Consider the following 14,573-nt stretch of genomic DNA (forward strand, 5'->3'; position numbering starts at 1 on the left):
GCCGGGCTTCCCCAAAGCTCATGTGAGCCCCCCTATTGTATTTATGAATATACAATATTTGGCATAATTTGAATGCAAGTTGTCTTAAAATCCTCACATATATACCTTCTGCATCTGAATGCCCCCCCCCCAAATTTTAGAGAGAAATCGGCGCCCTTGTCTCCATCGCTGACGCGCTTTTTCTGTACCGACTCATTCCGCACGGGTCCCCCTTCTTTGCCTTTACACTGACTTGGTTAGATAGATACATCTCCAAGGTGACCAGACGTCCCGTTTTAGCCGGGACAGTCCCTTTTTGGGAACCGTTGTCCCGTTTTTTTTCTGATTCTCAAACGGGACGCCTAAATGTCCCGTTTTTAAGCAAAAATGACCCAAGTGTCCCGTAATTATTATTCTTAATATAAATAGTCAATGCAAATTCTACAGTCTTCCATACCAACAGTCATTGGGAAGGTTCAGCCGTGTCTGGAACTTCTGAATGTTCAAGTGGGAATTGAGTGTTCTCTGGTTCAAGTAGGAATTGAGTGGGAATTCCGAGTGTTCAAGTAGTTAAAAGTATTGTCGGGTAGTACTTAAGTTAGAAACGCTGTGTCATCACTTTTACCTGTGTATTTTGTAAGTTAAAAACACTACTCAGTCCCAAAATGCAATCTGAAAGTCAGATATTTAGCCCCCTCCCCCGTCTCCGATTCGTATGTGTCCCGTTTTTGCAAGTAAAAATTCTGGTCACCTTGTCCAAATCTTTCTTGAGATGTAAATTGCCACTAATAATAATAAGTTATCCCACTAAGGCAAGATTGCGAGATATAGCTTTTCAATAAGATCTTGATGAAAATGACGTTTTGACCTTATTCATAAACATTTCTTAAGAAAAGCTTTTGATCTCGCTATTTCATAGTCAAACAACATTGAATGCAGAAATAGTTCAATAATTTTGTATAAGACAGGAATAAAAATCTTGAAGATGTGTTTCCACTAAGAATTACTCAAAACGTGTTTATGAATAAGAGTTGTCCCAAGACTGAAAATTTATAAAATATTAAGCTTTACTAAAAACACGTTTTACTGAAGGCAAGATCTTGAGTGGACATCATCTATGAATATGGAACTTAGTATTCACATAGAACAGGCCGGTTAGTAGTTTTACATAGTAAATTTTTTGCATGTGTATTTGTACCATAACGAATAAGCCCTCCTAAAGCTAATCTGCTCCTCAAAATGCAATTCTTCCCATAGGAAACAATGTTTGACGGTTCCTAAGAGTACATTTCTTTAAGAAAGAACTAAATATGTAATAAGATAATGTATGTCTTAGATTCTTAACCTCCACCCCAGAAATAATTGTTCAAAAATTAAAATGTTTTCATTGATGCTTTCCCTAATGCTCCTAATGCTTTCTATACTACACCATAAAAATGACAATTGCGAGAACCACGCACGAAGGTGTGTTACATTAGTCACTCACAATCATCGGCGCAAATCTGTCTTCAACATTGGGGGGGGGGAGGGGACGGGTAAGACCGTTCCCATATTATATTATATTATATTATATTATATTATATTATATTATATTATATTATATTATATTATATTTATTATATATGTAAGCGATGTTCAAAATATTTATGAAGTTGAAAAACAATGCTGTGTGAAGGATCATGGGAATAGAATTGTCTTCAGTGGCGTATTTAGGAAGTTATCGGGCTCAAGCTACCCCCGAAATAAATTTGTTAGTTTTTCGCATTCCAAGTAGAACAATAATCCTTCTGGCTATTTCTGAGAATGTCATTGACTTTCCATTTTCTTATGCTCTTTGTTCAGAAATAATACTGTATTTGTCAAATTTCATTCTATGTAAGAACTGCGTCCTTTTGTTCTTTTTTTTTCGTACTTTCTACTTTTCTGTTTCTTTTTCTTGACGTTACTTTCTTTCATTTCGCCTATCATACTTTATCGAATGTTGTCAGTTGTGATTCAAGTCGGCCATCATCAGTAACACCAAAACTAAGAGGAGTCGATAAGTGAAACTGGTGTTCCACACTAACTTGCGCGGATATCAACATGACTGCACTTCAGTTATTATAACAAAGGAAAAATTATATCTTTTAGTTATTTTTAAAATGTTTGAATTAAAGAAAATCAAAAGGGGGAGTAATTAGCCTGTGAAATTAGGAAGGCCAAGAGGACGCTTCCTTTTTCTTGTATGAATAGAATAAAGATTAGATTCACTCCTAAATTTTTGTATCATATCATATAGGATTTATCGTTCTGCAATTTTTGCCATTATAACTTCAATTTGTGCATAAATTAAAATATATTTAATTCTCAAACTCAGGTGGGCAATTCCCCACTTCCTTCCTTGTGTTGGACATAGTCCCTCGAAACAAAATTCTAAATACGCCATTGGTTGTCTTCAACATTGGGAGGTGGGCAGATTTGAGGCTTATTCTAGAGAAGGAAGATGAAACTCATATTACGGTAGATAAATCTGATCAACTGTTGTAGAGTATATTATATATTAGGCGATGTAGATGGAGTAGTAGTACATATCACTATTACAAATTACTGCCGTGAACACATTCTGAAATCTGAATACATGCATATTTATAATTGGTATGTTCCTAATTAGGAATCCACAAAGATCCACGTTAAAATTGTTTTATAAAAATTTTTGGTCACGAGCTTTAACGTCGAGAATGTCTTGAAACAAGGAGATGCGCTGTCGCCATTATTATTCAACTTTGTCCTGGAATACTCCATAAGGGAAATCAAAGATAGCAACCAGGGCCTAGAGCTGAACGGTGTTCATCAGGTTATGCGTACGCCGATGATGTAAATTTAATAGGGGATGATAGGAGAACAATAGAAAGAAATGCAGAGGTCTTATTAAACGCTTGCAGGGACAAGTGTTTAGAAGTAAATGCAGAGAAAACTAAATACATGGAAGTGCGTCGGGACCGTAATATGCAAATTATGAATGCGTTAAAATATAAATAATACTTTTGATAAAGTGGATACTCTCAAATATTAACAAACAAAAATCATATTCACGAAGAAATTAAACGTCGACTAAAAACAGGGAATTCGTGCTATTATTCAGTTCAAAATCTCTTGTCGTCGAGAATTCTGTCGAGGAATTTGAAGCTTAAAATATATTTATTTCGTTCAATAATGATTGGCACTCCCCCCTATAACTGGTGCCAAATAGTAGTTTGAAATCTTTGTTGATGTATGCATTAAGATAGACTATAGTACTATCAAACCCCACTAAATGGTTTTGTTTCTTTCCGTAGGTAGCACATTGTAGCAGCAGTTGTTCCAACTTGCCAGGACGCTGGTGGACAGCGAAAAGACAGCATAGAAGCAGACACACATGGACAACGGTAGTCAGTGTGGTTTCTCGAGGGAAGCAGTGAATACTTCAGACATCCACAACAGATTATTAGCCATATGTGGGGACACAGCACCAAGTCGCAGATCCGTGTTTCGTTGGGTATCCGAATTCAAAGAAGGCAAAGACAGCACTGCAAAAAAACTAAAGCTCTGGGCGTCCTGCAACTGCACGCAGACCAAGCAATGCCGCGCGAGTGAATGATTTGATAATGGAGCACAGGAGAATCACGTTTGATGAACTAGAGAAAGAAACAGGTCTATCACGGGGTTCTCTCTATACTATCATTCATGCGGATTGAAAGCTGCACAAGGTGTGTGCACAATGGGTGCCGTATGACCTCACCGTTGCACAGAAACAAAAGCGTTAATGCCAGCAGTTGATGCAACAGTACAGTGAAAATCCGATCTAGTTCTTTGAGCGTCTGCTCACCGTCAACGAAACTTGGTTCCTTTACGAGACTCCAGAAAAGAAACGCCAGTCTATGGAATGGAGGCATACTGGAAGCCCTCGTGCCAAGAAAGCACGGATGGGACTATTCGTGCGGAAACAAATGGCGACCGTTTTCTGGGATCCTGGAAGGGATACTGCTGGTGGAATGGCTCCATCTCAATACGTCCATCGACAGTGAGAGTTACTACAGTTCACTGCATAGACTCCGCCGACGCATCCAACAACGCCGACAAGGAAAATGGAGCCGTGGTGTTCTTCTCCAACACTACAATGCACGGCCACATGTCAGTCGCCAGACAATTGCCACAGTGCATGAACTAGGATTTAGTGTACTGCCGCATCCTCCATATTCGCCGGATCTGGCTCCTAGTGACTATGCTTTATTCGACACAATGAAAGAGGGCATGAGAGGTAAAAAGTTTAACACAAATGATGAACTCCACGCATTTGTCCGCCAGTGGCAGAGAGATACCCCCATAGAATGGTTTGCTACACAAATAAGGAAGCTTCCAGAACCTTGGCAAAGGTGCATAGACATTGCCGGCGAATACCTCTAAAATAAACTGCAATAGTTTGTTCAATAAATGGTTCCTGTGAAAACAAATTAATTGTAGTGCCAATCATTTCTGAACGCCTCAATATAAAACGATAATCATACCTGTTGTTTTGTGTGGTTTCGAAACATGGTCGCTTACTCTGAGGAAAGAACATAGACTGAAAGTATTTGAGAACAAGATCCTCAGACGAATATTCGGCCCCAAGAGGAACGGGAATGGAGAATGGCGGGAACTTCATAACGAGGAACTACGCGAATTATACGGCTTACCAAACATTGTTAGGACCATCAAGTCTAGAAGGCTTAGGTGGGCAGGACATATAGCCAGAATGGAAGAAAGTAGAAACATTTTAGATGTAAGACCAATCGGAAAACGACCATTAGGAAGACTTAGGCGCAGATGGATCTCGCAAAAATAGGATCTTGGGAGAGCTTTCGTGGAGAGCTTTTGTGAACGCGGCATTGAACCTCCGGGTTACATACGCTATAGAGTTAGTTAGCTTATGAAGCATGAGTAGATGCCTAGGCTGATACTACAAATAGATTAAATGCGCATTTACTGAAAATATGGGTTCTACTGACATTGGATAGTCTGTATACTCTTCTTGTGCTAGGGCCTAGGGGAGAGGAGGAGATAAGATTTCATATTAGGTTACGTCACGCACAGTCGCACGCCTACATTTTCATTAAAAATGGAAAAGGCAAGAGGAACAAATTTCATCTCGCTTTCCTTTGTGGCAGTCGGACACAAATCATCACACTTATCTGCAAAAAGCACTTTTCAAATCGGATTATTGGGAGAGCCTCCAGTTCCAATTTTGGGGGGGACATGTCTCTCCATTTCCCCGGAATTTGTGCCTGTACCTACAGCTGAGACAACTTCCAGCATGAGGAGAGGGGTATATCCTTCTCTGGCATTTATTGCAATTTGTGCCCAAGTAGCGGAAGTGGAATTAATACATGTTGATGAGACTACTAAACTCACTACAGCACGAAGCTCAGTTTGAAATACTACAGAATAGATTCTTTTTTAAAAAAATGGAAAAGCAAAGAGAAATCAATTTCATCTTACATTCCTTTGTGGCAGTCGGACACAAATCATCGCACTTATCCCTAAAGCACTTTTTAAGTCAAATTATTGGGGGGACAGTCCCCAGGTCCAAAATTGGGGGACATGTCCCCCTCGTCCCCCGGTATTTGCGCCACTGCTCACAATCTAGCTTTATATTGCCAGGACGACGGCTGTTGCAGGAAGGGCTAGGACCGGCGATGCCCTCCTAATTTTTGTTTTTTCTAAAACATAACGTTGCACAGAATTTTTAACTTGACTCAAAAATAGATATTAAATTCTTAGGATAAATATATTTACCAAATTAAATTTAATTTAGTGCACTTTATTCATTTCTGCATTAAACGATACACATCTTGCTAGATGCATCAATTGTCTCCCATTGATCTTTGCTATTTTAAGAATTTCAAACTCAAGTTACTTATTTTACTGCATTTTATATCTGGTCATTGCCAGCATCTCCGTCCTGAAGGCCGTCATGTATGAGAATGACCTCCCTCGGCGAGCACACTAGATGAGGAAAACACAAGAAAAACCTCACTCAGGATCGCTGGCCAGAAAATCCTTTTACAGTTGCTCGACCGAGTACCCCCACTGGACAAAATTATTTTTATCACATCATCGCAAGCATCCCAGGGGTAAGAGCAGATGCATTTCCAAAGATGCGGAGATAAATAAATTATAGGGTCTCGTTTATTTTCTGAGGTGGTAAGTTGAGTTGAAGATGTGATTAAAAAGTATTTTCTAGACCTTGATTGTGTTGATATAACCTAAAGTTCTATAATATAATAATGTTCAAATTTTTAAAGAAAGGAATACTTCAGTTTTAATTATTAATAAGAAACGAAATGTCTCACGAAAAACTTGTATTAATTATAAGTCACAGGCAGTCAAAATTAATAATCAATGTTACCAAAACGTTTACACATGTTGCTAAACGAGAGATAAAATGACTTCAACTTTGGGAGAAAAATAGAGACATAATACTTCCGACATGAAGAGTATAAACAATGTTTTTAACGTTAAACAATGTTTTGGAACTAACCAAAGTAAGGACTTATCATTAAAAGGTAATAACTTATATTATATAGGCCTATAAGATAACATCTCTGATGAAGAAAATGGTTAGAATTACGATTTCGTTGAGTTTGCATCTTTTTCTACAATAAATTGAAGCGTTGCTCATTACGATATAAATTTGTTCCATTAAAAATCGATTTTTTCAGAGGACATTTGAATCGCTGTTTTGAAAAACATCATAAGTCAGAAATATGCCGAAAATGGGTTTACAGGCAGTTTTGATTCTTGAAGGGCTGTTACACTGTTGGGTTGTGATATGTCAGAAGTCACGGTAATAGTTTATACCGGTAATATCTTGCTGCACTCGAGCTGCAACAAAAATCCCTGAGTTGAGAAACGTCACAAATCATTGACTTACTGCATTATTGACATTATTGACTTAAGACACTTCTTAAATTAGTGATTTATTTGTTGTATTTTTTTTACTGATTTCTGTATATAAATGTTTTTTTTTTTTTTTTTTTTTTTACATTTTGGCATTGTTTTGAGCATTTTTAAAAGCATTTGTTCTTTATTTTAACTGTATATCTTCTAAATGTTCACAGAAAAAAAATCAAATGAAACAAGATACAATATGCAGTAAGTAAGTTTACTTCACGTTAAAAAAAAAAAAAAAACATCCAGCTCTTCTCTATCACATTTCTCTTTTGGGCTTCCATTTCACCTTCATTTGTGTAGATTATTTTAGATCATTTATAAGCTAGAGAATGGTTGAGGCAGGTGATTTTGTACAGCGTACAACTTTGCAAAAAGTTTAGAATTAAAGAAGTACATCTTCGAAACTAAATAGTTTTGTTTATGACTTTGGTGGTAGAAAATGTTCTTTTACCATGGACTTCTCTATTCTCGACTGTAAGGTGTATGATATGGTAGTTGCAACTCGAAGAAAATTTATTGTATATACATACAGTACACACAGAGAGAGAAACGTGAACATGAATTTAAATTACATGCGGAATCAAAAAACAAAGCAACAACTCCTTGGGTAGTGTGATAAATCACATTATTTTGTATTTTTCGGAGACTTGTTTAACTTATTTATCCGAGTTGACATTCTTATGAGTAAAATCGACAATTTGAAATGTGTCAACATGGTCTCTCCAATCGGTAGTTTTGATCTAAAGCACGTTAGAAAGATGTACGAAAATATGTATATATGTCCTTATTGAATCGCGAATTATTAAAATTTGAAACCAAAATAGTTAATACGAAAAAAACATATCAATTTGTTTCATATTGTTTTAGAAGTTAGACCTACTTGCTCTTATGGAATAAATACAATGTTTATGTTTAGAGGTAATATTCGAAGCTACTCAATCAATTTTGATAGTTCTTTTACCATTGAAAAGTATGTTTCCCAATGGTAAAATATTATATATTATAACGCTTGAACTCCACATAATTGAATTGAGTTATTATATACAGCATCTTACTGTGCTTATATTGTATGGTCAACAGCAATAGTAATTCGTCTTCCTGTTTTGTGCGTAAAACACGTTTATACATTGCAAGAGATGCAATTTCTAATTATCCGTCGTAAACTCAATTGTATCAGACCATAAACAAAAGTTAGTGTGCAACAGGGAAGCATTTTACACAAAGTCAAAAGCAAATTTGAGGTAGCGTAAGAAGTAATCTAGCAGTTTGGGTGAATAGTTTGTTAATTATGAGTTCGTGTGTTCAAACTCTGGAGAAGGTCAAGTCTTTCTTTTTTGATTGTGTGCTATTAATATTCTGTTATCTATATTTATCTTAGATATTTGAAACCATTCACATTGTCGAAAGTATTATTTGATACTTTGACACATCCATATTGCCAAAAATCTGATCACACTACTAGTTTTTAACAATTTTCCAAACAAAATGTACAGTATCCCTACAAACCCCTGTTTGCTGGACTTGCTTTGCAAAATAAACTTTATTGATCACATAAGGAAATGAAGATACAATTGAGACAAAATTGAGGAAGTTTGTTTTAATCGAAGTGCCGATCCTTAGTCTTGGTAAGAACTTTACAAATTCCAAGCATGTGTTTGATCAATTTATCCAAATTTTGCAAAGTTGTGCGACTCTGAAAGTGCCAACAATGTGACTTTGAAAATGTTTCCCGAGTTCTTCAGTATTCGTTGACATCTGTTCATAGACGACAGTGGATGTGTAGTTCATAGCTCGATGGATGAGAAATCCTAAGACTGTGGTTCCTATTCCATTTTTGTGATGATTCTTCTTTGTTTTGTAAACAATAACTACATACATAACTCGAAAGAATATTTGGGATCGTTATCCTGTTGTAGTACAAAGTTTGGCCCCAAACCCGTGTTCCTAATGGAATTGCGTGCCTCATTTAAATGTTATGAGTTTATCTCCGTTATTCTGTTGATTTGAACTAAATTACCAACCTGATTGCCTGTAAGAGATCCCTCTTTGTGATATTACTGTTTTACTGAAGGGATTACACATCGGGATGAAAGCTCTTTTCGGAAAGGCGCTGTACAAACATCTAACGTTGAGAACGGAAAAGTTGAAATTTAAATTTGTAAGTGCTGAGTATTCTCTTCTGTTGTTCATCGGTCCATATTTATGTTGTCACAATAGTACCTTTTTGCAATATTTCCTGCTAGATGCTGCAACCAAACCCCCAAGACTATAACTCAGCAGGCTTCGAACCACCGTCCTATCTGACACAGATTGGGAAATGTTCTTCCGTAGTTCTGTTGGTACTTCTGGAGTAGTTAAACGTCTATTCGGTTTGTATGTAGTTCTAATGAACTTGTGCTTACGAGAAGTTATTATTTCTGGACGACCAGTTTGTTGCCGTACAATATAATTTCTGAGTTGACAACACCGACATTCTTGTTATCTTCTTCCTACGTTTTGCTTTTAAAATGTGTCTTCAAATAAATTCATGTAGTGTATATTTTGATGTGCCATATTGAATTGTTTCTTTCTTATGTACACTCATGTCCAAAATGATTGTCGCATATCTATAACTGTCTTCTTGTAAAAATATAATTTGATAATGATTTTGAAGGGTAGTTTAATACTAATACTATATGTATAATCGGGAAATGTGTATTTGTAGTAAATTTCATAAGAAAAGAATTATAAATATGAAAATTAGAATGAGTAAAACAAAATGTTGCTGAATGGACAAGAAAGTTTTGTTTTCGTTTTATTGTTCTTATTTACTGATCTTTAGACATGAAATTTGCCGCATATATGTTTTCCCGATTATACGCATACTAACATTGTAAGAAATACTGGACGAATTTGTTATCAAATTATATTCCTACAACATGCGTATTCCTATTATATTCCTACAAATTATATTCCTACATATTTATAGACATGCGACAATAATTTTGGACATGAGTGTACGTGTGTGTCTTCTTGCCTTAATGCAAATGTTGTGTTCTGGGCATGGGCGGATTTAGGGGTTGTCTATGGGGAAAGAATCTTCCGGAGGTTTGGAATACCCGTCAGTCGAGTGGGGTCTGGAAGTTTTCCCGTAGGAAATTGTTAATATAAAATTCGGCTTTTGAGCATTACAACGTAAGGGGATTTTTTAAATTCTTTTTTTTTTCAGAAAGTTGTTGACGGGGATCAAAGACTCTCCATGTCCCTCCACTCCCCGTAACTACCGAGAAGCTCTCCAACGGTTTCAAGTCATTACGTAAATAAAAAGGCATTTTTTAAAAGCAACATACTCTCACTATACTTCAACATTTAGATAGCAGGTATGTCGAATCAAAATTGTAATAAAACATACCACCTCTGCTTTTTTGACACTTCGAACACTACATATATCAAAATAAGAAAGTAGCACATTTTTAAAAATTATAGCCTGTAGATAATTAAAAGTAGCCCATAAAGTAGCGTGTCGCCCAATTTGATATTTTGGTAGCGAGGGTTCTTTAAAAATAGCCCAATCCGCTACTTCTAGCCGAACATGACAACACTACTCTTAGAAGGGAAGAAAAATATTAGAAGGAAAAAGGGTGGAGTTGTAATTCTTTAAAAAGATGGCCATATTGCAAAATAAAATTTGGGCAGGGCATACACTGAGAAAAAAATGTAGGTGGCGTACTTAAAAAGATAGGTTACATGCGTAATTCCTGTAGCTTTTGGACTTAACGTACAACATACGTATACTGAAAATGCATGTTTTATAATATTTTCTGTATAAGTGTTCCATCTGTACGTATTTTCTGTATGAAACAATGTAGGCGGTCAGGATCTCACATACAAATGGACGTATAGGCCTATAACATATAGCCGACGAAGGTAACATAAGTATATGTATGTGATATACGGAAAACTGTTAGATGTCAGACATCCTGCAACAGCATGATGTAAGATCCAAGAGCAATGCCTATGTAGCATACGGATAACGTATGCTCCGTACTGATTTCTATAGTAAGCAAGAGGATACCGTATATTTGTACAATATACCGCTGTCCGGAGAACGGAGTTTTCTCTCTGTATGATTTGTGATATACTAAGGAAGAATTTTTGGAAATTTGTCGGGAAGGAGGAAAAAGCAGTGGCAAGTATTATCTTAAAATTGCAGTATTTCGGAATCTCTGAAGATTAGAACATGAAATTTAGTATATAGACTTCTCATTTAAAATAATTAGCCAAGTGCTTCACCGTTGTTTGATATTTGCCTTAGACGGGAAGGAAAATGGCGGGAAGAAAAAAATGGGGTTACAATTGTTATAATTGCATGGCCATATCTCGAAATTTGTTGAGACATGAAATTTGGTATTTAGATTTGTGATTTAAAATAGTTAAAGATGTGTTTCAGCGTTTTTTTGATATTTTGATAGATGGAAAAAAGGCGAGAAAATCAAAAGAATCGGGGAGTCAATTGTTAAAATAGGTCTAACATGATCATATTTCGAAATCGGTTAACGTTAGAGGCATGGAAGTTGGTATTTAATATTTTAATTTGAAATATTTAAAAAACTTGTTTCAGCGTTTTTTAAATTGGATTCTTCGGATGGGGTTTCTTTTTATATCTTTTGACCCGACATTCCTATTTCTCTCCGTTGCAAAGATGTCCCTACACCGTAGCCATTGTTGCCTTTGTTCATTAACATTTGTTGCTGCATGTTCCATGTAACATCTTCTACAATTTTTCAGTGTAAATTGTTTGCTTTTCTCCACGTTTCATTCATTTTCTTTGTGTCCCTTTGCACCACCACTGTTTCGCAATTACTTATGTATAATTGGATTCTTCGGATGGAGTTTCCTTTAATATCTATTGATCCGACATTCCTATTTCTCTCCGTTACAAAGATACTGTATTCCCACATTCCGCCTCCCATAATGTCCCTACAGCGTAGCCATTGTTGCCTTTGTTCATTAACATTTGTTGCTGCATGTTCCATGTAACATCCCCTCCTACAATTTTTCAGTGTAAATTGTTCACTTTTCTTCACGTTTCATTCACTTTCTTTGTGCCCTCCTCTGGCGCCGCCACTGTTTCGCCATCACTTATGCATAATTGGAATCTTCGGATGGTGTTTCCTTTGATATCTTTTGACCCGACATTTCTATTTCTCTCCGTTCTTGCGATATTGCAAATTGCCGCCTCGGAAGGCGACATTTCAGATGCCTCTAGCGTCCAAATGAAGCCGCATTTATCCAATGTTCATATGACATGTTTTGCTTGTTTTTATCTGTAGATTCATCTCCCAAATTTTCCGTCATTGATGCATGACTAGGTAGCATACATTTGAAAGAGGGAAACTTCTTAAGAAAACACTTCCGGAAATAAGGTTTTAAGAGTACTGAAGCTCGGTAGTCATTTAAACCGGAAGAAAACGATGCATGAATCATTAAGGCAGGAGTGGCGAGTGGCGAGCACTAAAATGGACTACAATTTCACTTAAAATCTATGGTCTTAAAAAAGTCAATGCGAAATGTAATGAAATCTTTAACGTCCAACGGTTTTAGCCTGAAGGAGATGGATGGTTAATGAGATTGAAGGATTGTTAAGTTTTGTGGAAGGAAACGGAAAAGATCGAGAAAATTTATGGACCCAATATTGTACATCCTAAACCCATATCGCCTGGGATCCAGGAACCCTTATCCCTAGAGATGAACGCTCTTTCCCTAAACCAACGAGATCCCCTACGAATGAATATTTATAGTTGTGGTTATTCTGCGTTTTACTTCAACACAACGATGAAATCAGCGTGACAATGAAAAATGAAATAGATTTATTTTCAGATTTAATTACAGTAGATATAACAATAAGAAGTTTAATAACATATATATACATGTACAACATCATTAATTGAATAACTTGCGTTCACTACAAATATTTATTTACATTATATACAATCCGTTAAAAAATCCTCTACAGTCTCATTTATTTCTTCAATTTTTTTTTAAAATATGCCATACAATAACGATTTTTTGAAAGAAAACAAGTTTGATTTTATATCTTTAGTTCCTCAGAAATTCCATATGGCTGCTTATCACTTTTGATTTCCAGAGATTTATTTAGCTTAAATCCAGTTGTTTTAATTACGAGAAAGTGCAAAACCAACTGTTGGTGACACATAACGTCCTTCCCTTCTCGCAGCCGCAGCTTGAGCAGCTTCTGAGGCTGTAAGTAAATAATATTTTAAAAAATTCTATTAACATGAATCAACATACATTTAAGAACACTGTGTATTTGAGAGATCATATGAAGATTAGCCTATTTGAACTAAGCTAGAGACCTTTTTTTTTTTTTTTTTTTTTTTTTGTCAACAACTTATGACTATAGTTCGCGAGATTTCACTTGACCCGCTTCCCGTCAAAGCACTTGATTGGTCTACTATGTAGTTTCTGCTTGAACAAGACTGTGCATGCTTATCCAATGGGTTTCAGACTGCTATTATTGCGTTGATGACGTCGTTTGACACTTTGCCAATCAAATTATGACTCTGTCGTTTGGTGGCAGGTTTCAACATTTCGTTGTCACGAGTTTGCAGGGGTCCTATAGGTTAAAGATAATGACGTAAACATGTAATTCAGTTTTTTGGAACCAAGAAAATAACATTTGGAGTATTAAAACTAGGTACTAAAAATGTAAAAAAAAAAAAGAAAAAAAAGAAAAGAAAAGAAAAGAAAATGTTTAATAAATACAAGAACAAAAAAATATTTATCCATTTGGTTTACTCGTATGTAACAAACCTCCGGATACATCCTGCGTGCTGAAATTAATTACAATAAAAAACAATAGCAGCAATCTGAAACAAAGAGTAAATCCGCTAGGTCCTATATTTAAAGATAGGAAGCATTGAATTATTTGGGGAGGGAGGGTGTTGAATTGTCATTTGTCCACAATAATCACATGCTGTACTAAGGTTTCGTCAGAATTGTAAACGTTTGTGAATTGCCTGTTATACCTCGGATCCTGGGAAGTACGTAAGCATGATAGTATGACTTGATACCATTCTTCATTACTTTGAATGAGTCACAGTGATGCTCTTGAACCTAGATCTGTTGAAATTCGAGACGGTCTCGCTTGGCTGATGATACATTATATCAAGTGTGCAAGGACTAAATCCTCACGACAAACTTATAACATTGTTACATTCCTAATTTTTTATAATTTTTTTATTGTCACAATCAGATAAAAGTGGGAAAGAGATTAGTTTCCTTCACATCAAAATACGGGAACGGTACGTACTGGATATATTAATTTATTGCGCGGCAAGTGGGTCAAGTTAAAACTCGCCAACTCTAACATTAAAAGGAGCTGGAGTAAAATGTGGTCAAAGATACAAAATATCTGTCAGTAGGTGTTTTCATTTCCCATACAACTAGAAACCAGTTATTTAAAGCAAGATATTGAATACATATATCGTAGTTTAGCATTTATTACTGATACATTGAATACTTCAATCCAAAATATTAGGATTCGTTTGCTTCTTCTCATTATGAAATTGAAATGGGAACGAAAAGTACAATGTCTGCATTGAAGACAGCGTTGTTGGCTTGCATTTACGAATAAAATGTGAGTA

The 14,573-nt window shown here is 36.0% G+C and overlaps 1 protein-coding gene across 2 annotated transcripts in view; it reads right to left on the reverse strand.

Moving 5' to 3' along the window:
* Positions 1-12,802: 12,802 nt before the first annotated feature.
* Positions 12,803-14,573, reverse strand: part of LOC145663741 (kinesin-like protein KIF19) — a 278,291-nt gene continuing 276,520 nt past the window's right edge. For both annotated transcript variants that reach the window (XM_081729824.1, XM_081729825.1), the window contains one exon: positions 12,803-13,168. In XM_081729824.1, coding sequence (XP_081585950.1) covers positions 13,083-13,168 — 86 coding nt within the window. In that variant the 3' untranslated portion in view covers positions 12,803-13,082. The remainder of the gene's footprint in view (positions 13,169-14,573) is intronic.

Source organism: Thermobia domestica, chromosome 11 (genome assembly GCF_964235325.1).
Source record: "Thermobia domestica chromosome 11, izTheDome1.hap1.1, whole genome shotgun sequence".
Taxonomy (NCBI): Eukaryota; Metazoa; Arthropoda; class Insecta; order Zygentoma; family Lepismatidae; genus Thermobia; species Thermobia domestica.